This window comes from Takifugu flavidus, chromosome 1 (genome assembly GCF_003711565.1).
Source record: "Takifugu flavidus isolate HTHZ2018 chromosome 1, ASM371156v2, whole genome shotgun sequence".
Classification (NCBI taxonomy): Eukaryota; Metazoa; Chordata; class Actinopteri; order Tetraodontiformes; family Tetraodontidae; genus Takifugu; species Takifugu flavidus.
In genome coordinates, this window is record NC_079520.1 from 10,290,522 (window position 1) to 10,317,372 (window position 26,851).

Sequence of the window (26,851 nt, forward strand, 5' to 3'; positions counted from 1 at the left end):
TAAAAATGTGGATGGCACAAGTGTTCCTCAGGAGGCAAAGCTTCAGGATCCCCCTCTGGTGGGAGGTTGGTAGTTAAAATCTGGTTCTGAATTGGCGCAGACGGCTGTTTATTGTTTATTGTTTCTTTTGCTTCCCCATTAGTCTTCATTTTGATGAAGACTAATCTTGCTGGGGTCCACATTAAATCAAACAAAGACAATTAAAACAGTTAAAGCATCAATTATTAAAGGAATTACATGAAGCCATTCTTTGTGAACATAACAAAAAGTATTGCATAAAATCACTCAAAGTAAATGCTTTCACGATTACAGAAGAGTTACATTTAGTATTAAATGAAGCTATTTAAGATAAATGTGTTCACATGATTACAGCTTCCATCAGTTTTGTTTTAAACAGCAGTTGTGATTAAGTGGGGGTAACTACTCCAAAGTGCTCCAGCTCTATTCAATACGGACATCTTAAGTGCTGTATGAAGATGGCAGCCGATACAGAACTTCTATTGCCAGTCACCTGAACATAATAGTCTGGATACAAACCAATTATAATACAAATACAATATAAATATAATTAAAATGGTGAACTGTGAACTCTAGCTCAACTCGACATGATCATTTAATTATTCTCGCAGCTAAATTAAGTAGAAAAATCAAGCCAAGAGAAAACGAATGATGAAATCAAATGTTTTCTCTTCTCCGGGTGTAGGTTGGCATCGTCGGGCGGACCGGAGCCGGTAAAAGCTCCCTGATCTCTGCCCTGTTCCGACTGGCTGAGCCCGAGGGAAGAATCCTTATTGATGGTTTCCTGACTTCGGAGATCGGTCTGCACACCCTGCGCCAGAGAATGTCCATCATCCCACAGGTGCCGCTCAACCCTGAGTAACGTATATACAGCAGACACGAGGTCGGCCGTGCAAACACTAACATCAATTTTCGATTACTTCTCTGTTTCCAATGGCACTGATTGAGACTCAGGTGAACAATGGACTCTGGGGTGCTTTCGCCTCCTTTTTTAAACGCCCAGATTTTTAAAAACAAGTGAGCAGAATTGCAGTTGTCTATCATGTGATTTTTGAAAGTGAGACAAACTGATGCCTTGAGACAGTTTAACTTTATTTCCGCTTGTTGAAACTGATACGGCATTAAGAAAATGCCAGCCTGCGGGTGAGTGTCAGCAGAGTGAAGGGAGGGGAGAAGACTCCCACGGCCTGTACTGTGAAGAGAGCAGTTCTCCATCCCTGACAGAGGATTAGCCCTCTACCCCCAAAACATGGGAAAGCTGCTTAGGAGAAGTCTCCCCCATCCTCACATCCACAGTCCCCCCCGTACACCCTCACTATGCCCAAGTCGGTAACATTTCTACGGTGCAGCCAAGATGCCCAAAAACAGTTTCATTAATGCTTCTCTGAGAATTTGATGGGTTTCTGGCATTGCTGCTACCTCAGATAAACTTCTCCTTCCCAGTGCAATCTGGTTTGAGATGGATGTGATGTGTGTTTGATGTGATTTTTCTTTACGCTCTCTTTCTGTCCTGGAGGGGGAGACGCGCACAAAGTGGCAGGTTAAAAGTCAGAACGTGAACTGCACGCCCATCTCCATCACATGCTCTCTGGCGTTGCCTGATATGAAGCCGTGTTGGCATTTAGAGCAATAGAGTTCCTCTGTGTAGTTGGAACAAACCTACACAACTAGAACTCCACCTTGGATTTACATATGTATTCATCGGAACATTTTATTTTCCTTCTCTGCCTTGACATTGATAAAGTGATATTCAACGAGACCATCGTGATGAAAGTTGCTTGTTGTCGTACCTTTACGTGCAGATCTATGTAGATATATACACTAACATTTCCAGTAAGGACTTTCATTATTTGCCTCCCACAGATTTGATTATGATAAGCGTTTATTAGCATATGGCATTAAAGCAGACCTATTTCAGGTTTCTATTGAATTGTCAGGAATGACTTCTGAAAGAAATGGATTTTAATGCAAACAGTGGGCTTAGAACCGCTGAAGCACATAATTCTCCTATGGAAAAAAAAAAAAGCTGTGCTTGAAAGCATTTTTTCCGACCTGACATTGAATCCTCAATTAAAGTGTGTCACAAAACTAGTTTGAATTGGAACTTCAGCTGGCGTAATGAAAAGATGATATATTTGGCAACAGAAGGGAAAAGCTCATTGGAAGTAAAGGGGTGGAACGTTTTCTAAGGCAAATGCAGCCGGGATGAACCCCTGCCTGAAAGATTTATTTAATTATTTATTTATTTATTTATTTGGCTGCATGAAAATTGAGCGGTTATTCTTGTCTTCTGACCTACATGAAGGTTTGTTGAATTGATCTTATGCTACAAGCTGTACAAATGTGTAGAGGGAGGATGTGCTGGCTGCTTCTCTGCTAGTGTCACAGACAGGCTGTGTGGACAGTCATGTTCAGTTCAGATGATCCAGGACACTTCCAGAACCATTCAGTCTTTTACATTAGCTTCATTCTTATCTGAGACAATGCATTTATGACTGAGCTTGCCTGAGAACTGAACTGAATCTAAGAGAAAATTTCATTTGTTATTATGACCAAAATTATCACAGCATTGTTGAAATGTGCTCAAAATTGTTTAAAAAGTACTCATCCACTGTGAAATTATTTTAAACACATTTTATTTCTGAAAAATGGCAAATAAAATATCATGCACAATGTATGCTGTAGGTAAAAACCATTCAAATTTGGTTGACTCTCATCAACTGGACTCACCTAAGCATCCTGTAGAAATCCAAAATATGCCCAGATTTTAGACTTTGTCCTTTAATGCTTGATAATCTTTTCCCCAAACTGACTGAGATGAACCAGTTAAAATTCACTGACTTCTAGAGGGCTTTCAAGACTGGCCAGAAGTTCAAAGTTAAATCAAGACAAATCAAAATAACTTAAGACAGAAATAATGGGCACAACACCTTAACTTACTGTAATTAAATTACTTTAATGTAATGAAATTACTTTTATGTTTCTTTGTGTTCAAAATATTCGAGATGTCAAATAGATTCTTGTATAAAATGCGAAATATCCCATATAGCCAATAGATCGGCCTGATGCTGCTGCTTCTCCGGGAAATGAGCCGTATCACCACAAGTGTCGCCATTATGCCGTTAATCGTTACATCCCTGTCTGAATCCAAGCAACTCTCGTAAGAGGCGCTGCGGTGTCGTGATGGAGTTGTAGGGCATTTATTCCTGACCTGTCAGCGCGCTGCTGTTTTCCAGGCTCACAGATTAGCCTGTTGGAAGACCGCTTGTGTGGACTTAACGGGTTTGTTCCTCTGCTCTATAATAAAGGGCTTATTGGCGGTCTTAAAGAAGGCTCTGCGGCTGAACCTTGAGACCGGAGTGTGGCTCACCATAAATACATATCTCGGACGTCCTAGCTGTCTGATCTGATGGCTTTCGTTTCACGAGTGCAGCCAAGTGATGTGATAACCTCCTGAGGAAGAGTAAAGCTGTTACATTCACCAGACATTTTGAGATAATAATTTCCAATGCAGCTGGCATTTGAAATGCTCGGTGTGGCAACAGTTAATAGACGGGTCCTTTTTTCGCAGTGATTATATATTCACACAACCTCACACAGCTCTGGACTTCTAAGTAAAAAAGATCAACTTATTGATGCATAGTTGGCCAGAGCAGTGAATAGAGCTCCTGAGTGGAGCGAGCCCTTTGTGAGCATCTTCCCGTCAAACATTGCCTAGCAGTGCTCTGTAAAGCTTGTCTTAACCCTTTCATACGTGTTCCCCTTGTCATTATCTTAACTGGCCACGGCCTTCTCTTTCTATATCCATCTATCCACAGGACCCAGTTCTCTTCACGGGCACCGTGAGGAAGAATCTGGACCCTTTCAGGCAGCACACAGATGAGGACCTGTGGAATGCACTCCAAGAGGTACTCCAGCGTGGCTCTGAATGATTCCCCCTCACTAGCCCAGGGGGGGATCCCTCTGTCCCCCTGTACAATGCTGCCATTCAGCCTCCCTGCTCGCCACAAGTCATGGGGGGAAATCCCATTAGGGCCATGGGGCCCAGCTCAATGTGCGGCTTGTAACTGGGAGCCATTGAAAGTGCTGGGGGAGATGTGTTTGGGCAGTCAGGCCGACCAGGATGAAGGCTCCCCCCACAGTGAAGGGCTTCAGCTCCTGGTCCTGCCTCTGAATGGGTTTGGTGGCCTGGATTAAAGCTTGAGGCTGGTCACAAGAGAGCACTGGCCAAGGTCATCTTCGGACCTGGCTCTGCATTGTGCCAGGCAGTTAATGGGTGTGTTTGGATAGCTCTTAAAAGACGTCCCCACAGGAAGCCTTTATGCAGGAGTAATGAAGGGTAGGGGCTCTTCTCTCCCTCTCTGCAGGTGCAGCTGAAGGCCGTGGTGGAGGACCTGCCCAATAAGTTGGAGACAGTGCTCGCTGAGTCAGGCTCAAACTTCAGTGTGGGTCAGAGGCAACTGGTGTGCCTGGCCAGGGCTATCCTCCGGAAGAACCGCATCCTCATCATCGACGAGGCCACAGCAAATGTGGACCCAAGGTCAGCGGTCACCTCCGTCTACCAGCAAACCCTCTTTCCTCGGTTTCATTCCCACTATTCAATTCCCAACTTTTCCCATTATCCCTGTAACTGTGATCCCAACAGTTGAGATACTATACAGGTAGGTCAGGTAGTAACACCACAAACCTGCCTTACAGAGAATTTGAGAGAATTAAACAGTGGGAAATGCACATCAGTTGAGTTTAGCGAGAAAACAACTTGCTGTGAAAGGAAGAGCCCACCTTCACAAAAACAGACAAATAAAAGTCACAGAGAGTACCGGTATGTTGCTAAAATTCTGCCCATAATGAAAAGTAACAACCTGATTTTTATAATCATAGCCACTATCTATTGAATTAATAATTAAAGCTAAGATTCCCGAGTTGAACCTGAGCTCACTGTGCGCTGTAGCTCCTACAGGCATCCCTCTAAATATAGAAAGTTGCATTGTGAACCGTAACGCTGTGACTGATTCACTGTGTGTCTCAAACAGACATTTTTCTTCCCGTTCCTGCTCCTCGTGAACCTATTCAGAAGCCCACAAATAACTGTATTTGTCTACATTAAAGCATTATATATAATTGCCACAAACATCAGCCGTTCTTTGCCAATTGCAAAAAGTCATGCAGAACAAAAACACCAACAAGTAAGTCTGCATGCTAACTGTGTGTTAGCTACTGAAGGAAGCACTGCAGAAAACCAGAATCCCTACCTTTGTTCTTTTATTCAGTAAAATATAGACCAAAAGCACAATTCAACAAGGTGAGCATCATATTAAATATGCTCAAGTGCTTCAGAGGTAAGGAGCCCTGCTGTCATTTCACTCTTGAATCCACCTGGCTGCTGATCAGCCATTGTCCTGTGTTAAGTAAACCCCCTACCCAAGGGCGTACGGGAAGAGAATGTGTGTGTTGAGGTGTTGTGTTTCCTGCTCTTTCAGGACAGACAGCCTTATCCAGCAAACTATCCGGGACAAGTTTAGAGAGTGCACAGTCCTGACCATCGCTCACAGACTTAACACCATCATCGACTGTGATAGAATCCTGGTGAGTAGATGATCCCGGCAGTCCTCCACTCTGGATGGATTTTAAATATTTAATGACAGAGGGATAGAATATTGTCTGTAAAACCCTCAGTTCAACCCTCGAAACCCTCGTGATCCTTCTGAGCAGAGCTGGCGCTATAATGTGATGTGAGCACGCCTGATATTCCGAACGAGCCTGAAAAACTCTTTTACACCATGTTTACACAATCAGTACAATGAAATTTTGTGACAGCCGGGCTGATTTCTCCCTCACAGCGCTCTCTCATTGAGTCTGTGCTAGTGCCACTTGATCTGTCGCCCTTCTCTGCTACTGCCTGCGGAGGTGCCAATTAGTGCCATTGGTGGCAGCGATTGTTAAGTGTCTTTGGAGTACGGGACATGACCCGGTCGCTGCCCGGTCACCGAAAAGCCAAATATACCACAGCAGGCCCTGTTTCACACCTGCACACGTGCTAAGTGCCCCCTGATTGATCTGCACTTCAGGGCAGAGGAATCGGGTCCCACCTGACTTGCTTTGTCAGAATCCGCAGCTGCACTGTGGGTAGAATTTAAGTAAAGCTCAGAGTGTTCTACACATAAAGCATTGATTACGACAGCAGTTTGAGAAGCCTCCTTTTGACACTAATCATTCCCTGAAAGTGGGCTTTTATGATAACACACTGCTAATTACGCCTATAAGTGGACCCCGCTTGTTAAAATCTGCCTGCGATATAATTGTACTCTCTCCCAAACTGCATGTATTGGCACTATTCTTTGTGTGGTTTATATGACATGTTTATTGACAGAGAAATGATGGTTATTTTCTGGTTTGTCATGAAGTTGTGATTGTGGGATTTGACTGAGGACCACCCCGGAGTCTCTGCAATTCCCTGTTAAATCCAAGGTTAAATCACTGATCTTCAGTCTGTCAGAGTCAGCGCACTTGACTTTCACGCCGCTCACAGGACACGCTCATTGTCCGTGGCCCCGTCCGGCAAAAACAGGCGCCTGTGCTTATTGTTGCATGACTCACGTCAAATGGATGGTTCCTGTGTACACAGAACTACCGTTTCTCCATTCATCTTGCACTGTCTGCATGTTTCTCTCAGCAGCCAAACAGCTGAAATGTCACTTTTCTGTATGCAGAAGGTGTCACACCTAGACACACGGCATTGTCTGTCTGTGTGTGTGTGTGTGTGTGTGTGATTGCAGGTTCTGGCTGCCGGCAGGATCCAGGAGTATGACCGACCATACGTGCTGCTCCAGAACCGGGACGGCTTCTTCCACCAGATGGTCCAGCAGACAGGCAGAGCTGAGGCCGCCTCGCTGCTGCACGCAGCCAAACAGGTGACCACACCCACCTGTGTCCCCGTGCTGTCACTAAATAGAGCCCAGGAGTGGCCCACTAATCCCAGATTCTCCCTTAAACTCCAGACTTCATTGCTCACCTCCAAAATGATATAGTTAAGCAAAAGATGAGCATAGCCCTGACAATGCAAATACACTTGATTACCATTTTAATTTAAAGTGCCTACTTGGAGCGTTGCATCACCATAACATTCATTTCGAAAAAGAAATTGCCCCTTTGTAGATTTACATCCTCAGATTTTTATCGAGGGAACTCTCCACACCATCTTTTTCCTCCTAATGTAATTTTGAGATCATTCTGGAGATGATACTAGAAAAGCAGCTTTCTTTGCACTGTATCTACTTGGAAATATTGGGTTTAAACTCCATCACGATTTAGGATAAACTTTCTATGGGGATTACAGTAATAGAGAATGTCCATATTTCTTCCCTGTAAAATTCATTTGTGATGTATTTCCCCCTCAGACACTGAGCAGATAAGAGCCGGCTATTCATTGTTCAATTCCATTTTATGTGCATCTGTCTGGGACTACAGATACCACATTGCAACTTCAAACAGGTCTTTGTGAAATAAGAAAAGTCGGCATCATTTCATTTTCTCTCTGTCCCTTGCACAAATTTATCAGCGGAACTGTATCTCCTCAGCCAGCGGAAAGAAATGAGTAAAATACTGATTTCAAAGACTCAGCACTCACTGGTATTATTTGCTATGGCCGTGCTCCGCACACTGGCGGTTTGGAGGCGACATTGTTCCTGACGTTTTCTTTTCTTTATTGTGGGGTGCTGTCCTCAGATCAGATTACAGCAGCATCCATAACTGCCTAGCACCACTTATTACAGACTGAAATGGCCCACATGTTGTGTGTCAAGTTTCTATAGTTGTCAGTCGAGGTTTAAATACATTCAATAATCTGATATCACCCTCCGCTCCTTTTGTCCACGGTGAAAAAGAATCACCGAGTCGACGGTTTGTGTCGCGCAGAGGCAGACCTGCCTCCACCAGGTTGTCTCCTTTTCTCGGTAATTGAAGGAAACCCAAACATTTGAAGGAAGTAAATAAATATGAACTCAAATAAGGTAAATAATTTTAGTGATTATGGATCCCTCCCCCTCCCCCTCCCCCCAGATTTCACAGTTGTTTACAAGGCTAAATAAGCCACTTTTGCATGCTTCAGCGGGAGACAAATCCCTTCAGCCAGCTCTGACTGGATCTGTCATAAATCACAGCCTAACTGATCCTAGATTAGATTGGACTGTGTGCTTGTGTTCTGTGACACTGCTTCCCTGATGCGCTTCCAGGTTTACACCAACAAAAAGCCAATGACAGACGTGCGCCATGCCAAGGACGTGCGTGTCATCTTTGAGACATCTCTCTGACAGCTCGGAGAGTCGCCGTGGGCCTCGCTGACCGGCTCTTTTACCGCACATACGGGCTTTAAAGCGTCTGAAGACTTCCTGCGGGCCGAGCTTAGCGTGACTGGAGTAGCCATGAGCAGTAAGGAGGCACGTATCTCAGGCAGGATGTGTGTTTATTGACAGCATATTAATGCACGGCTCTTTATTGATTGCACCACGCCGATTACACTGTGCAGTGTTTATATATGCCAGCTCCAGCCTCTTGGGGAGCTTCAATCCTGCGGTGGTGCTCAGAAGAGTGCCGATATTAGTTCTGTTCATCCTGGTGCAATAAATTACTGGCTTTTATAGATAAAATATATACTGTATATGTAATATATATATATATATATATATATATATTTCATGTCAGGCATTGATTGTTTGATAGGAGTTCGGAGTTGTTTTCACAAAACCTGTAAAAAGACAAGAAAGGAGACATTCTTGTGCCTTAATCTTGCTGTTATTATTAAAAACATTGTTATCATGTCAGTAGTAATTGCACGTCTACCTCAGCTCTTGTCAGGAAAGAAGAGTAAACTGTTTAAATGATGCTGATTTTTTTCCTCCCCTCCTTATTCTTTTAATAAATGTATAACACTTGTTTTAGCCTCGTTTTTATTTATTTTTTTTGTAGGGGATTGCTTTGAGTTTTTACTTTTTAGCTCTGCTACACACTTGATCAAGCCTGACTTCAGCACTTGACATTGAAAGTCTGTGAATTAAAAGTTTGCTTCAACACTTCTGTCTTTATTTTGCATTTACAACAATATCTCGTTGCTGCAGCGCTCGCACTTGCGTCTGAATGGGGAGGTTGCTCCGGGTCAGTGCTGACTGGGAATCAGGTGCTACAAGCTGATGAGTAGTTGAGGAAAACCACACTTATTATTTGTTGAGTCAATTAAATGTTAGATTCAGTCTCCTGGTTGGAATGCAATGTTACAGCTTTTCTTGTGACTATTAGGTTCCAATTAAAATGTCATTCTCCCCCCCCCACCCACCACCAGCTCAATTAGAACAGAGCTGTTTAATTTGCAGACAAGAACAGAGCTGATGGTTCTACGCTCTGAGATAGCCGTCAGTAAACACTTAGCTCCCTTTAAAGGGCAGTATTTAACCAGGCCCATATTTGGGCAGTGAACTGCAGTGATGTCCCTTTTGGAATTACATTCTGAAAGACCCCATCAGACCCTTTAAAAGCTGAGTGATTTACACAATTCATTAAAGCCAGTGAATCCTCAGCCAGCGTCACATTAAATGGTTACTTACTCTCAAATGGCCCCGGGGGAGTTGGATTGTTGGCTTGCGAATAGATTAAAGTTTACATTGAAAAGAGAAATTGAATTCAGGGGTAATCAATAGCATAATGGGCCAGTGAGAGGAGCCTGCTGCCTGAAATGAAATTACCATATTTTTAATCTTAATTTTCCACTCTGTTTATCTGACAGTGTGGATGTGCAATCCAAACAGATAATGAGAGAGTGGGATATTGACAGTGGGGTCCTCTGGAGTGCTTGTTTCAGTGATTAAATGCTGTGATCTGTGATTACTTTGTGCCGGGTGTCAGGCTGGCGGCCGGGGCCCGGGGAGACATGCGCGCGGCAGAGGGAGTGTCACGGGTCTCTGAGGTGCTAATGTACCTGACACAGCACTGACAGCCCTGGAAACCCTATCAGGGACCGGCGCCACACGGCAGCCGCCACAATACCCAGCCTCCCGGCCGTATCTGCATCAGAGTCAGCACATATCCTCTGCTCCCGCCGCCGATAACAGCCGGCGCAAGAATGGCCGCAACAAAGTTTGCACAATAAGTATTATTAGGGCCGGTACCTTCCTGCGCCGAACAATAATGGCCCCATTTTAAGACATACGTGAATAGCAAATCACAGTGCTGAGGCAGCTTTTAATAAATGGTGTACATGTCTGGGGAAACCTGGCTGCCCCAAACAATGAAGTTTAATCGCAAAGAAAACACAAAATAAGAGTCAGCACAATGCGCAGAATGAAATGGAGGATTCACAGCCCATCTGGACTCTAACAGACAAGCGCTGCGTCGCCGGTGATTTGAGGGGGTGATACCTGCTCTGTTCAGTCAGACATGTTTTATTGTCAGATGAGAGAATAATGTAAGCGGTCTGACAACCAAAAATGCTGCAAATTGTTTAAGGTCGCTCTTTTTTTTTGTTACGGGCCCAGTAAATAAACTAGCCTAAAGGGCATTTTGGGATGGGGAGACAATGTTTTTCACAAACTTTCCGTTGTGCCAGCATTTTCTTTTGTGATGGATACTGCTGTCTGACAAATGGAAACAAATTGCACGGTGCAGGCGCCTGAATGGCAGCGAGTTGGGGAGTGTCAGGCTCGGCGTTGAAAGACGATGAAGCAAGAGCCTCGGCTTTTTGTGGGCAACTCAGACCTGACTGATCCCAGCATAAAGTACTTGTTGAAGAGAGGGAGAAAGGGAATTTCGACAGGCTGCAGTGAAATTAGGAGAATCGACTATGGCGGCTTTGTTCCTAGCTGGTGACATGGGGTGGTGGGGGTGGGGGTGGGGCGGGAGGGGGGACTGGAACGGTTCCCCAGAGACTCTGCACTCAGACTTTTCTAAACTGACTACAAACGGGATGTCTGACAAGTTCCCAAGGACTGACACGACTCTGAGCGGAGCCGAGGAAAAACAAACAAGAAGCACAACATTTTCTTCCAAGACGCACGTGACGACGCCCGATGCAGTTTGTTAGAAGAGCGATATTTTTCTTGTTGTTATCAAAAATAGCTTCTCGGTTCAAATGCCGCACGTCTACAGTGTAACAACCTAGTTAGGCCGAGTTTTTAGCAAGTAGAGACTCGAGAGTAAAGCAGTTCTGTGGTTTCAACGTCAGATAAATCCAAAACTTCGGCACAGGTGGTTCGCGTGAGGTTAGCCGCGCTCTGGTGGTGCCTCAGCAGTTTAGTGGCCTGATCTTAGGGACTAGTTGACTAATGCTGCTGCAAACAGTTATTATGGGCCACATGTGTTGTGGATGATTATACATCTTTAGCACTGAAGGCAGTGGTTTGTTCCAAAACTCTGGGCTGGAAGCACATCTGACTCTCCTTAAATGGATATTGAACACGTTAAAAGCGTTTTAGTGCTTAAAAATAGAATGAAATAAAATCTACTGGGTCTGAGGACTCTTACCTGCCCCTGCTACTTGCACAGAGCTCACTCATGTGGCCCCTTGAGAGGCCACCAAATGGGAAACCGCTTTGCATGTTTCAGCCTTAAATCCCAGCCATGGTCTGTCACCTTCCAAAAGTGCTGTTTGATTCTTCAACTGCGAGAGAAAGAAGAAAAGTGGAGGGCTAGACAATAGCACGGGCTTATCTCATCAGTAAATAAGGCTTATTGCTTAAGGCCATAAAAGCCTATGCTTATTGGTGATGTCATCCCTTTGTGGAAGATTGATGAAGCTTGAGGCAGGCGGCTGAATGTGTGGTGCAGGAGGAGGAGTCGGAGGTGGAGGTGGGAGAGGATGCACAATACTCAAGAATTTCCAACTTTCGTCCGCAGAGCTTGGTGCGATTTAAAATTTATGACATATTTTACAACAGCCGCTGTGCTAAAATTGCAGACTTTGGTGGTAAACTAACCTGCATGGACTTCAAAGTTCCATTTGGCCGGGGGGGCTTTTATACTGGGCCATGAGAGCGGTCGATGTTCTGTGCATGTAAACGTGCAGCTTTTGGGTAAAGGTGGGGACAGCCTGTGTCCCCCCATTATTGTCTGCTCGCATTTACGTGGGTCCAAGGGCCCACTGTGTCTTTTCGGGTTACTTTCTCATCATTTCTCCTAATGTAGAGACCCACAGGGTTGGTGGCAAGCGCACAATGCGCCTGTTGTATGGTTACTGTCAGCTCTCTCAAATAAGGCTTCCTGTTCATTAGACTTCTTTTCACCTCTGCACAATGCGCCGGCTTTGCAGCAATAGTGAGTTGACGCCCATCTCTTCAATGCCATGTGAATAGTTTTAAATAGTGTTTATGCAAGCCATTGTCGTCCATTGTGCGTCCCGTCCTAATGCACAGTGATTTGCCTGCTTTTGTAGCCTTGGGATACATTATCTTTCCTATGTTGCTTCAGATGCATGCCTGGCCTTTGAGCCAGTAAACAGTCTAAAAGTTAACTCCCTGCAGACAATGCTGGAGATGCCTGATAAAGTAGGACAGAGTATACTAACAGCTCATTTCACGTCCCTCTGAAATGTCCCTCTGTTTCCTCCTCTGCTCAGCAGAAATCCGTCCTGCATGTCTATTTTGTGCTACATTTTATAAAGTTTGGGGATGACTGGAGTCAATTCCTCTTTTTTTTTACCAACATGATAAAGATTGGTCTGTGAGGCATCCAGCAGAGAATTCCCTTTCAGACGGGCGATTTCAACCCTGTGTCTTTATTCTCCTGGCTGCCAGTGTGAAACCGGGAGAGCAACGCGGGGCGAGCGGCAGGTGGATAATCTGACACACGTCACAGTCAAAGAGTAAAAACTTTCAAATCGGGACGATAATGTCAAAACGACACGTCCCGAAACGTATAAAAATCTGATGTGTTAAAAGATAGGGACCGGGTTATTTGGCTGCTCGCTGCACTTTAGTTTTATGTTTCTGTCGCCTCCTTCTTCTTCATGTTGGCAACTCCAATAAGGCGTCTTCAGCCGAGAACCGACCTGGAAATCGAGAGAGCGGGCCCAGACAGCATATTATAGCCTTCATCTGTTTTTGGCATTGTTCTGGAAAGTGCATGTATCACCTCCAGAGAGTAACCGATAGGCTCCGGCCATTCACTCTCTGGAGAGATGCACAAAAGCAGGAGATATGTGCACCACAGATTACATTATACTAATTTCAAAAACAGTCACAAGTATGCAGAGCAGGGGGGGGAAGATGCTTTTAATGCAGGCGAGTGATGTAACTGATAGGTGGCTCCTCATTGTTCAGGAGATTTGGTGTGTTGGACCCCTAAAGCAATCGGCTGCTCAGGGAATTATCAAACAAGCTTAGAACTGGAAGGGAGGGAATGTTCTGATTGCGCTCGGTGACACTGATACAGCGGCGGCGCAGCGCGCAGCACTGAGGGAGCCAAACCCCGCCGCACCGACACTTAGCAGCAGGCATTTCATTAACCTGTCAGAGAGAGGCGAGATGTCGCTTTGTGTTTAATTGCCACATCCTCTTACGGTCGGACTGCTGCTCGTACGTTTGACCTCCATTATCCCACCAGGTGTGTTTCACATTTTATTTAATGAACTGCACTCATGAGGTAATTCAGCCACTGCAACAATCCTCCTCCAAGCTTTCTTTTTCTTTTTCTTTTTTTTTCTCGGCTGTTGACGTGCCTTGCTCCTGGGCTGATATTTTCATTAGAGACCCTCTTATCAAATAATGAAATAAAAAAAATTCTTCTCCTTGCCCAGTGCTATTACCTCCCACAAATCAAAAGGTTCCCTGTGTAATGCCCTGCCTCCCATGCCAGTTAATTACTCAGTGTTGTGCTACATACTAATGCTGCTTTCATGAGAATAATCTAAGACAATAAACCTCTCACTTTTGTGTCTTCTTGCAAGCCCTCTTAATTATTATCAGCAAACAGGAACCGGAGTTAATTGAAATTTGAACATCCCAGTTTACAATAACACAATCGCCTCCGTTTTGTTGCTGTTTTTGTGTGGTCGCAATGGCTGCTATCATAGCTCAATTTAGCAATCCATTGATCACTTGTGGCAAAGCAGGAGATGAAACATAAAAGAACAGAATGTCTTAACCATGAGGAAACACAGGAGGCAACATATGCAACCCTGCTATTGATTTAAAGGGAGACTTTAATATTCACACTCCTCCCGATAATCATAGCGAGCTGTGCATGATTTGTTTTCATTGATTAAGTGACACGGCGGCGGCTCCTCGCTCCATGGTTATTAATATAGTTTGCATTGATATTATTTCTGCATTAGCAACAATTTCAGCAGGTGGGAGAAATCGCGGGTCGGAAGCAAAACAGAAGCGACTCGCCGACCCACACCTTTAATCAGAACTTCTTTTGATGCAAAATCTTTACGATTTTAATCAATCTCTATGGACAAGCGTTGCAAGCCGCATGTTTGTTGAAATAACTTTGAATAGCGCAGTTTTAAAGAGGTTGCGCCCCGCTGTCGGATACATGTTTTTCAAATAACAAATCCCTCTAGGAATATGAATTAGGCTGTACAAGCCGAGTGTTCTCCCCATTCATAATGCACGAGGTTTGGATTTCACTTGGTTTACATGAATTCATGTTGGGAGCTAATGTAATCAGGCCAACAATTAGCGCGTGGCTGTTGCACACAGACCCCGCAATAAAAGAGCAATCTGGCACTTTACTATTGCAGCAGGGATCTTTTTATATATCATACATCTCCTGTCACGTTGGCCCACGAGCAGAAATATCCAAACAAAATAAATAAATAGATAAACACTGGGCTGCCTTGATAGCCTTTATGCTGTAATATTCCAGCGCCAAGAACATTTCTGAAGTTAACAGTGTTTATGTTCCGGTAGTGTTGGTCACAGTCTGTCACACTTTATTTGCATCTGCATGTCCGATTAACAAATGTGACATATTCCTAAGATCAGGCTCCTAGCACTCTAACCACCCACCATGGCAATTAACTGTCTACTAAGCTAACAAGCGTAACGCTCATGCCTGATGCAAGCCAGAAGAATATCAAGCCACCGTCCCGGATGTATCCCTGTTTATCCCGTGGTTCCTCTCGGATGTTGATTAACCTGGAGCTCTCAGAAACACATTCACAGGGTCAAGGCAGAGCACTGCAGGCGTTTCAGCCAGAGCAAGATTTCGACATTGTGAATGACAAACCAAACCTCTTCAACCTCCCCGCGCTGAATCGACTGAAAATCCCAGCCACACGCACCTGGAACCACGGTGACCTTCATGCTGTTCTGACTTGTTATCGCCGTTAGCTTGGCGCAGATTGATCCATAGATTGCGAGAAGAAAGGCCACATATTGCGACGGGCCTCTTTAATTGTAGACAGGTGTAACTGGATTTGTGCAAGGCCATTGAAAACACTGTGTGCTGTAGTGTGTCGCCCGGGAAAATAAAGTAAGCCTATTCAAGTATGTTTCTGCCATTTCATCAATAAAGGATGTTGGTGTCATTTTGCTGCTGCTGTGGGTTGAAATATTCAAATCCAGCCTGACATCTGAGACTACACGTCACCAAAATATCTCTTCTATTTATTTATAAAGGGGGGAAAAGGCACTGACCATTGGGGCATAGCCAATATGGAGGTTAATCCATTCTTGTCTATACTGGGATGCTTATGGAAGCATATTTGCTTAGGGCAGCCATGCAAATTATTACTTACTGCCCTGTAAGCTGATAACACAAATTAGATACCCATTAAAGTTGTACAATGTATATAGAATGAGAGGAGATTGCAAGTGATACCTGAAGGGGTGTTTAAGTCGCATGGCGCCGAAATACGCCTCGTGCTGGCAAACTTCAAAAGTGGAGAGATGTTTATCCTGGGGACGAAAGATGCATAATTGTAATCTCATATGCTCAGAAGCAGCTGGCAGGTGGAGGGAAGCACTGCGCATGTTTATGAATAGGAGTCATTAAAGGGACTGGGGTGCATACCTGCACGGACCGTTGACACACAACTTTATTTTAAATCACCTTCTCACAACGGGCCCCAAATTTATTTTGTTGATTTTGTTTTGTGTGTGTGTGTGTGTGTGTGTGTGTGTGTGTGCGTGTGTGTGTGTGTGTGTGTGTGTGTGTGTGTGTGTCACAACACACTTGTCCATCTAAGTTGAACTCCTGACCTGATTGCTTCAACAGCAGCACAACAACAACAAATATCCTGTCTTACAGATCTGTTTGGACAAATCTGCTAATTCTACTCTGGACATGCCTTTTTTGTTCTTGTTTTTTGGTTGGGACTTTTTTCCCAACCCGATGATAGAATTCATCTTAACCCCCCTCCCCTTTGTCAACGAGTCAGCGGTTACTCTCCAAAGCGACGACTTTCAGTGGCGGGTGATGAAAGAGATGAGGCTGAAACACAAAGGCAAATTAAGGGTACAAAAACACCCGCCATTGTCCTATTGTTGCGGGTCACAAATCGCCAAGTAAAAGCAACACAGCGTGGTTGAAATACACTCGCCTCCATCCCTTTCTCCCCCCTTCCCTTCTTCCTCCTCTCTTTATATTCATTAGATTCATTATAGGCCACAAAGGATTGCCAACAAAACAGCTTGTGATTTTAGTTGAATTCATCCCCCTCTGAGGCCTGCAGGGAAATTAAAGTAGGTGACTATCACTGGAGGGGGAGCTGGCTTGACACATCTGAGGCTTTCAGTGATGTTAATAGTCAAGCGTATCCAAAATACACAGGAGCTGACCTCAAACAGATTGTGGGGGTTTAAAATCATTAGTTTGCAAATGAAGCAAAAGTACATTTGGTTGTATGGTAGAATCAGCCCACTCTGAACCTTTGATTAGTGTTTGTCAACTCCCCTTCCTCTTCATACTCCCCCGCCCACTCCCCAATCCAGAAATTAATAAAGGAGACGTGGCGACACTTTGCAGGGAAACGCGTGCGTCTCCAGCACCTGTTAAACAAATGCACTCAAGGCTGGAATCAAATTGCAGGCAGGTTTAAATTGGTGTAAAATCTTCATTTAGATGATGTCCCCGGGGCCTGCTTATTACTTGAGATTTATATAGCATTAGTTCTGCCTCACAAATGTGGTGCACCATTCCACCTCAGTGAAATATGAAGAGGTTTGATAAAAAGCTACAACAGATTCTCTCATTAAAAAAAAAAACCCTAAACCTTTTAAACATTCATTAATTTCACTTGTGACACGCGGCTCTGACATGCACAGAGTTTCCATGTTGGTGCCTCTAAGCGCTGGATGTTACACGGTGTGAGATGCCGCCTTGGTGTGTGTGTATTGCGTGTGTGTGAAATTCAAATTCGAGCGTCTGCAACAGAAAATTCATCCCGCTGCAGTGCAGATGCTCTTTTTTTGGGTTTGAGGAGTAAATGAATTTTAATTATTTCTAATTTTGTATGTTTTCCATTGAACTGAAATCAGATTCTGGCTCTGTGAGTGTTGGAGAACGGGTCGGGACTGGGAGGAAACATCCACAAAGGCGGGACCCCCGTCGAGGATGTCTGTTTCCCTCACCGATCTGCTTTGTCCTCTGTCCTTTTCAATTTGTTTACATTTGGCCCCTACTGGAGAGGGACAGTCTATTGATTTATTGTCTCAGCCTCCGGAGAGTACCGTTAGGAGCGTTCGAGCCCCTTCCCACACACACACTGCCACACACACACTGATTTTAGGCCTTGCTCTGATTTTAAGCCTCTGCTGCTGGTTTTTAAAGGTGGGACCTCTTCTCCATCAATTCATTTATCGTTGTAAATGTAAATAATGTGTAAATAATAATGAATGTAATGCACACGTGTACCCCCACACACTTTGTACAAGCTTACTCTACCATTTATAAATGTCTGTGTGTGCCTTTTGCCCTCTCAGGGTGGTTAGTATTCATGTTTTGCAACATCTCCCTCTGCACATTGATATTTCTCATGAAAGGCCCTGAAATTGTACAGAACCATTTCCACGAGTCAAAGGAATCAATTCAGAGGAAAGTTGAAATGCTATTGTAAAATGGCCTTTTCAACACTCCTGCTCCAAGATAAACAATTTCCCATGAATATATGCCCCCCCTCGCCGCCCATCTATCACCTAAATCAGACTGTGTCCCGCACCGAGCCCATTGTAGTCTATTAAAGGAAATCCTTCCCTGTGGCAACCATTTTGCGGGTTTCAAGGAGATAAATGCCCTCCAAGAGGGGTAAGAATGCATTTCGACAAAACTGCATTAAAGAGTAATGTTGGTCGACCGCTCTGATAAAAACTTCAGAGTCACAATTCTCTTTACAGCCGGCAAAATGCATCGACACTGCGTAAGGCTGATGGGTCTGCTGGGGCTGCCTACAGGTTAGCGGGCCTTATTTCCAATCTCTGACAGCAATATGTGTCGCCGCGGCTTCATCCCCAACACGCGTGTTCAACACAAGCCGTGGTCACTCTATATATGGAAATCTCTGTCTTCAGGGCGGAAAAAAATTAAAAAAGGTGAGATTGGCACTTTAACCTCCGTTCCCCCCTGAAAATACGTTTTAGTCCGATACATTATACTACTGCGAATTATTTATCAAGGAGATACAAGCTTGATATTTCAGGAGGGATAATGAGTTGGTGAGGTGGCAGCTGGAATGTTCCGGTCCAGCAAGCAGCATCTATGAATCGAGGGAAATGAAGTAAAAACGGCTGGCTGGGACGCTCCATGTGCAGAATGTGAAAGAGTGGAGTGCAGTGTTTAGGAGGTGGTGGGGGGGGACTTTGAATCTCTCTTTTGTGTCCATCACGGTGCAATCAAAAGTATCCCTGCGAGGCAGCTTTGGTTTTTGACTGTAATTGTTTTTGCACAGGTTTGAAGTGGTTTGAGTGCAGATGCGTGAGATAAAAATCTTATTAATTTGGAAATTGAAAGAGAGAGAGGGAGACGCATAACAGCTTAATAGGTGGTTCAGCTCTAAAATGTGGTCTGGAATCTGTGGGGGGGGGGGGGGAGAAAAAGTGCTGTGCAAAGTTTGGTTGAAAGAGTCCACCTGTCGGCACGCTGCATTCAGGGAACAAGTCATCCAGTCGCTGCTGTTTGCACAAAAGGAAAGTGGAGGGGGAAAGAAACCCATTCACACAGGCTGAATAGCGTGTCTCTCTTCAGACGACTGTTATTGGGAAAAACAAAACCGAAAAGGTTCTGTAGTAATTCACTCAGACACTGTCATTGTCAGTCTGGCGCGCTTTTGATGATGTTTCGGCGATCAAGGTGAGACGTGACATGAGAAACATGCGTTTCTATTCACGCCTGCACAAGAAAAAAGGTTCCCTCTTTGTGCCGTTTGTCTGGGATTTCATGTGATGCTTCATTCTGATGGTGCGCTTAATTTAATTTGATAATAACGTATTAATAGCTGTGTGTCTTTCATTGGCTCTCACTTGTTGCTTGAATCAATAAATCAACTGAAAAGAAAGGGAGGGGGAGAAATATTCAAAGCTTTTCCCACCCCTAAACTAATGTCTTTGTTTTGATTTATTTCAACCTCTCCGAACATCCCGCCGCTTTTCAGGGCCCCCTTTGTTCTTGGTGAAGGGGTCTTTTATTTGGGAGAAATCTCCCATCTCAGACCAGCGCTTTGCCTTGATGCAGATCTTCATTAATCTCCGGGGCCGCTGTGGGCTCTACCACGGCCTGCCGTTTTGATGGGAATTGAATTTGATACTGCATTGTGGCTTGTGTGGAAGCCAACAATGGCCTGTGTTCCTTCCTGTATCTGCGCACAATCAGAGAGACCCAATTAAATCATTTGGAACAATAAGGGGGGGACAAAAGCGTGCGCAGGGATAAAGTGAGGACTCCACCGTTTGCATCCTAACCTTTTTTTCTGTATCATGTTAATTAATTTGCTGTGAAAGCGGCAGGGGAAGGCGCAGCTTGTATGACTTATGGGCCGTGCCGTACTCATAAACATCTGACAAAGGGAAAATTGGACTTCCTCTCAGAAGCACCAAAAAAAAAAGTGACGAGTCCAAAACATGCTTTACTTGTCAGGTGAGTTTTTATTTTATTACCTCAAAGGTCGGCCATAAATGCCTCTTTGTCTTTGGGAAGTATAATAATCTTGACCTGAGCTGTTTGTAAAGAATAATTTAGCGTCTGACAGGATGACCTGCTCCTCATTAACAGTGTGTGAATCGTGCGATAGCGCGGCACCTTTGTTGACGGCGGTGTGTCACACTCGCTGAAGGGTAAACGAGTGATCCACGAGTGGCCTGTGATAACGCTGATGGGACGCATATGGAGCTGTCACTGGGCTGCTGGTGGGCTCTCCTGGTCCAGCTGCTGTAATTGAAAGAAATGAGCCATGGAGCTGACACATTAGCTGTCTCCCCAGAGATGGACCACACAGTGCACACGGCTGCACCGGCGTGCACGTGCTCACACAAACACATTTCTCTTACTTTTTCATATCCATTATCCTGCATATAACCAGTACAATATCGGCGGGGCAGCACAGGACGGCGCCCTACTGTAAGTCAGACAGGGGGTGTGATTGGGAAGGTCTCCGTCTGGGTTAAGGGGATAATGAGAAACTGCCCTGCAGTGAGTTAATCAGCTCATCGCTCTACCAGCACTGCCATTTATTTGCTGTTTATTCCCCGGCACTGGGCCCCCGGGGGAGAGCCTGTCTGCGCGGCAGCACCTGCAGCTTCTCCGACGCCTGATTTAGTGCCGTGAATGCAGCTCGTGGGCCAGATTACCCCGGACACTGATCAAACCTTATTTGCACTCTGATTAGACAAACTGTTCCCTCCACCGACCGGTTCTCCTTTAAGCAATTTGATACCGCTGCCCCACGTAAAAAATGATTAAGACTGACTGGAAGAACGTGGCCGCCATTTGCCCTGTGCTGTAGCCACGTGCACGTCTCTGCATCAGCACCAGCCTTTCTGCCGCATCTCGGTTCTGTCCAGGATTCTGTTCGCATGGCACAAAAGCATAAAAAATACAATTCATTTATCACTTCTTGGTTTTTGTCACTCCTCTTTTTCTATCAACAAAGCAAAAAAAAAATAAAAAAATTTCTGTTTATAGTCTTTATCGGCCATTCATTTGATGCGGTGCAAACGCACGTACACGTGTGCATGTGATTCCACTGACTGCTACAGTAAGTGGAGAAAAAACATCCTGTAACCTTCAAATGTATTGAGTTTAGAGTAGGTCCCCTGTTGCATTCAGAGTGGAAGGCACTTCAGCATGGTCATTGTACAGCACATTTTCAAGCTTTAGTGCTGCACAATGCGGCTCTTTCCACCAAATGATCGGACCATCTTAATGTTGCACCTGAGACTCAATAGGTGGGTATAGAGCATTGGCAAGGTCGCTTTTCTTTCATGTGCTTCAGTGCAGAAGCTAGCCAACTATTAATGAGACAGTTTTATGATCTCTTTTATTTATCCAGATCTCTCCCAGAATACTTATTTTGCTTTTTTGTCCAGTGCATTTTATGATCATAAGTCCGATGTCCATTTAGACCTGAACATTAATTATTCAAAAAGGACTTATTGTGGAGAAAACCTATAGCACTTAGCTGAAAAGAATACACGGCAATGTTCTAAATGGAATCTGAAAGGTTTTATTTTTGCTCTCATTGTCTCTCCCTCCTCTAAAAAGTCCTCCTTTTATTTTCAGCAATCAGAGCAAAGTTCTTTGAGGGAAAATGAAGTTCATTCATGCATCCTGAGAGAGGCTTTTAAGGTTGAGTACAGCTCAAACAAAAAGGAATGTGATCTACAGCTGGCCTGAGTATGACTCAATGTTTATGACCTTGGTGAGCAGAATTCAAGAATGCTGAGGAATTGAATGAATCTGCTATAACGCACATCCTGGCGACAACGCAGTAAGACTCATGGATATTCATTAAAACGTTTTGTCCGAGCCGCTGGTTAGTTTCCGGAAATGTTTAGCTAATTAATCAATTGTTTTAAATTATTCAATGATCTCAGAGGGTGTGTGTGTATCTTTTGGCTGAATGTATTGTTGCTGTATGACACAAACCACTATTTTTTTTATCCTCTCTCCATTTTGCTAACTGCTGGTCAAAGCTTCGCCTCTGCTGACCAAGCTTCAGCTTCCCCGCGCTGATAAATGGGCTCCTCAGAATTGATGGCAGGCTGGAGGAAAAAGAGATAATCCCAGATAATGTGGACACAGTTTTCATTTCTTGTCACCCAATTAAACCACAATTATCCCAAGAGCAGGAGAGGAGCAAAGTGGAAAGAATGGCCAGAGAATGGGAGAGTGGGGCTCCCTGGGACACCCTCCACCAGACACATTAGCCCAGATTTGCTCCGTCCTGATAAAAGGGACCTATTTCTTGCAGTTGGCAGTGCACAGCGAGTGGCAGACCAGCTGCAACCCGGGGTTTGGAAAATAATGCCCATGCACTGTTCGTGCTGTTCCTCAAAGTGGAGACAAGATCAAAATATTGGACAGGTTTTGGCTCATTAAAGGACTTTTGTGACCTGCGCATCTTTAGCCGTAACGGGGGCTTCATGTCTCAGCAGCCTTTATGGATTTTTAATATCATTATTATGTTAATGTTTTTGGAGCAAACAAGAGTGAACATTTTGTGAAACCTTTGTTGCCACTGACTGATCAATACAAAAACCCTGGAGCTGACTATCCCGGGTTCAAAAGCCTTCAAACAAGCGACTCTTCGCTCAGAGCTTTGGCTAAAAGCCTGCCTAAAAGGAAAGGAGGGATACTTCCTCTGTGAATTGTCTGCCTCCAGATGAATTAAGGCCGAGTGAAACACTCCCCTGGCACAAAATCCAAGAAGTAAATTAATGTCTTTTGTAATTACAGCTCCTCACAGTAATTATCACAGTGGACAATTTATGGATTAACATATTGATTTCACTTGACCCCGTGGCGAGGCTTAATTTGGACAAAGAATTTACTTTTGGCTCACGCTGCCAAATGCAAACAGCCCTGGGGCCCCGGCGGGGGCTTAGCGTCAGAGCATCTTTTGCAGATATCCCATAGGGCGGAGATGTGACTCACACGGGGTCCTGACCTGCGTTAGCTGCCCTCAGAGGCAAGTGCAGGTATCGCTGACGTTAGCTGAAGTGCTCAAGGACTGTACGAGGGGAGAGGTTTTAAGAGGAAATTACGGATCTTTGATGATTAGGGCTTTGAGGCATCATTGCTTAGCCCCTCCTCCACACACACAAACACACACATGCACACACACATGTAACCACACACACACACTGCTGTTTAGATAAACAGTCAAAATAGGCAGATTATTTGACATCTTTACACACCGAGGCTTCAGACTTCACCAGCTTTGGAATTCTGGTCAGTGTGACACCTCTGCAGTGGCATCTGGATGAAAGGGTGTGTGTGGGGGGGGATTGAGAAAGGAAAATTCTCTGTCAAAATATGATCAATATTTGCTATAAGTACCCCCGCTGCTCTGCATGAATAATGGCCCGATTAAGGGCGCAACAAGAGCAACGTTAGCGCGAGTGTGCCCTCTTCACTCCTGTGTCCATCACACGATGATCACCCGAGTCAGCGCCACCCCCCCACCCCCCCACCGCCCCCTACAGGTCATGCTGACAGGACACTTGCGTGATCTCCAGTTGATCAGGCTGTCATTCAGGAACACCACGCGGGGCTCAAATCCAGAGAGAATATTCTGACTGCGTTGCCTTTCTGAGGGATTCTGTCTCCTCTTATTGGAGTTATGTCAAACAAAATAATATAAAGTGCTCACCCAGAGAGTTGTGACATTCAGCCGCTACAAAGAGCCTGCAGGAACTTGGTCATTTCTCTCCTTTGAGGAGCCGGGACAATTTTTCGCTCTCTCAATGACACGGTTATTATCTTGGTCACTTAATCTCCTCAAATAAGATTGATTTGTCCTTTCAGGCTGTGTTAGAGTGCCTCTGTCAGTAAGCACTCAGGCCATGGGAACCATAGAGTTCCAACGCATCTTCACATTTTTCCAATTTGATGGAGGTCACAGCCGCTCCGGCTGCTGCTTTGACACACACGCACAAAGGCCTTTTCATTGTTACAACAGAGGGGAGTGCAGTTACACACACAATGCGTGACAGGAAGAAATGCGGGGCCGTGGATGTGTCATGCAAATGCAAACACTCATTCTGAATTGTAAAATAATTATACCTTTTTAGGTACAACAGCCGCGACGACAATGATGTGATTGATTTTTAAGGAACTTTCCAAGTGTGTCTCTTTCCGTCTTTGTCTTAACGCTGACATTAAAAGGCGATCAAAAGGAACGTCTTTTTTGTGTTCATCGGAAACGTCCCACTGAGTTCACGGTGGCGTTTAAACGTATGGGGGATATTTCTATGATGGTCCAGTATATTCTGCAAAGCCCTCAGAACATTTAGTGTAACATTAAGAGCAGAATTTGCTGAAAGATGAGATGTATTCATTAGTCGCAGCATTGTTTGGTGCAATCGCCAAGGTCATCAGAGCCTATTTAAATCATCATTCGTTAAAAAATAGCTATTTGATTTAATTTTATTGAATCATTCTTTTTATCATTGACTTTCACACAGATGAGCAGACAATGGACAAAAACTTACCCAAAGTAAAAGAAATGATAAAATCATCTTAAGCGTAGACTTTTTTTTTGTAGACATCTTTTGCGATTTGATTTTATCGTATTTAACTTTTTTTAAAGAAGACTGGTGCATTGAGAAGGCAGCACATTTTAATAAATCTTGACCTTTAAAGCTCAACTTTCCCCATTCATTCAGCTCAAAGGAAGACAGAAGTTGCTCCAAGTTCTTCGTTTCCTTTTCAGAACAGCGAAAGTTGCATTGGGTGGGGGTCAAAGGTCACTAATAAGTCAACATTTTCCGCGCGCTTTGCTGCTTTGTACAGTGTTAAAGATGAACAAGTCACTGTTGACGTTTTTCCACCTCCCTCTGAAGGACGGTGGCGCGCTGTGAAAGCCCAAATAGCATGTATACTGTGCTGCCGCAGGTTCAAGGAGATTGGATCACATATTGTTTGCTCAGCTTCAATTCAGCTTGTGCATTCAGAGCGAGAGACTAGGAAAGGACTGAGAGAGAGCAGTCTTTGTAGGGTTGAAGGGAAAGGGTGGGGATAAAAAAAAGAATTGCCTCGGTGCATCAGTTTACTCTGAACCCAACTGGAACTATAAATGTATCAGAGAGATGAGCTATCTGTGGCGCACTGTGCCACAAGCAGGCCTTTTCTTTCCCTCTGTCCCCATGATGAGTTAGCAGGACCTGCAGTGATAGAGCTGATAAAAAGGCCCGCTATCAGGTGGCAGTCTGGGTAATTACAACTCTCTATGTGGGGCTTTGCAGCGATGCTGCCGCGATAAGGTGGATATAATGAGGAAGAAAGGCTGGCGATAATGTATCCGCTAAATGGCTCAAAATAGTCTGTCGTGGGAGAAGTCAAGCCAGAGCCTGGAGGTAAACCGGGACGTGTGGATTTTAACCACAGCACCGTGCAGCCTCGAATCTGTGGAAGGTGTAAGCCAAACAGAAGGCCTGAGGAGGGGAGGGGGGACGATGGAGTCCCTGGAAGTTGCCTGATTGCTGTTTTGTTTGCCCCCTCGGGGGGTGCAGAGGTATTCTGCAGTGTGAGATTACACATAATACTCTGACAAGCAGCAGTTCAAAGATGGAGGTCTTATCAGGCTCGGGGAGGCCACGTCCTCCCCGCACCGCCGTCCTCCTTCTGTAACACGCTTTCAAACTTTGTTGTATCTGTCAGCACTTGTCTTCCGAGATCAAACTGACAATCACTCCTCTTTCCCACCTCTTTACCGGCGCTCAGGCGTCCGCCCGTCCTCGGGGGGCCATTTCCCCTACACCGCTCGCCAGGCTGGTTAGCATGTTCTTGCTGTTCCATTGTGGATTTCAGATTCCCTCAGTGGGGATCATGACCACTATCAATAGTATTCTCACTAATGTGATTAAGTTAATACATCGCTCTATGAGAGGATTATTTCTCAATTCCTCTTGATATGCATAATATTTAGGCTGTGGTTGAGTAAACAGTTTGGTTCTTCACCAAAATAATTCCCACTGAGACAAAGACACGAAAGTCTGCCCTAAGGAGCAATAAATACTGTATAATTAGAATGATTAAAGAAGTGCACAACTCATTTGGCACTTATTGAATGTATTTCCAGAACGCAACCTTAAAAATAGGTCACATATTTAAACCACAAAAATATGAACTTTGTTGACGTTAATGCCGCATTCATCCCATCGTGGAGTGTGACTCGTTTGAGGTGATGCCGAAGTCGCCTTTGTCTCTCCACCAATCCGATCATTATGTCGCCTTTGCACTTAAGCAAATTTTCTACTCATTGTTGAAGCTGTGATGGAGCCTCATTAGGCAAAATGGCTTCTAATCTAAACGCAATCATCTTCAAACAGTGATCAATCGGATCCTCCCAACGCCGAGCTGCTTGTCATTTATCAGAGGCTCACGTGAGATAAGCCTCTCCTCCGCTAATGCGCCGCGATTGGGACAAATTGACTCTCGGCGCACGCGTCCCCAATTTGTTTTTACATCCCCCCCCCCCCCCCCCCCCCCCCCCCCCCCATTTGATTTAAAGGGCTTTCTTTGTTTTAATCTTCTTAAAAAATCAGATTTTATTTCAGCCGGCGATGAATGAAAATAGACGCCGTTACAGCAGCGATTATTCTTGTAGCAATCATCACACATTCATCTCTAGATATTCTGTTTCATAATCAATCAAGCTTTTAAACAGGCCCGCAGGAGAGCACATATAAGA

The 26,851-nt window shown here is 44.6% G+C and overlaps 1 protein-coding gene across 4 annotated transcripts in view; it reads left to right on the forward strand.

The window, feature by feature from the left end:
* Positions 1 to 9,084, forward strand: part of LOC130529509 (ATP-binding cassette sub-family C member 4-like) — a 28,606-nt gene extending 19,522 nt beyond the window's left edge. For 3 of the 4 annotated variants that reach the window (XM_057039817.1, XM_057039828.1, XM_057039840.1), the window contains 6 exons: positions 704 to 859; positions 3,837 to 3,926; positions 4,386 to 4,558; positions 5,499 to 5,604; positions 6,795 to 6,929; positions 8,250 to 9,084. In XM_057039817.1, coding sequence (XP_056895797.1) covers positions 704 to 859; positions 3,837 to 3,926; positions 4,386 to 4,558; positions 5,499 to 5,604; positions 6,795 to 6,929; positions 8,250 to 8,327 — 738 coding nt within the window. In that variant the 3' untranslated portion in view covers positions 8,328 to 9,084. Of the gene's footprint in view, positions 1 to 703; positions 860 to 3,836; positions 4,295 to 4,385; positions 4,559 to 5,498; positions 5,605 to 6,794; positions 6,930 to 8,249 lie in introns of those variants that run through there. The other variant, XR_008951594.1, reaches the window with a different exon arrangement.
* Positions 9,085 to 26,851: the final 17,767 nt, after the last annotated feature.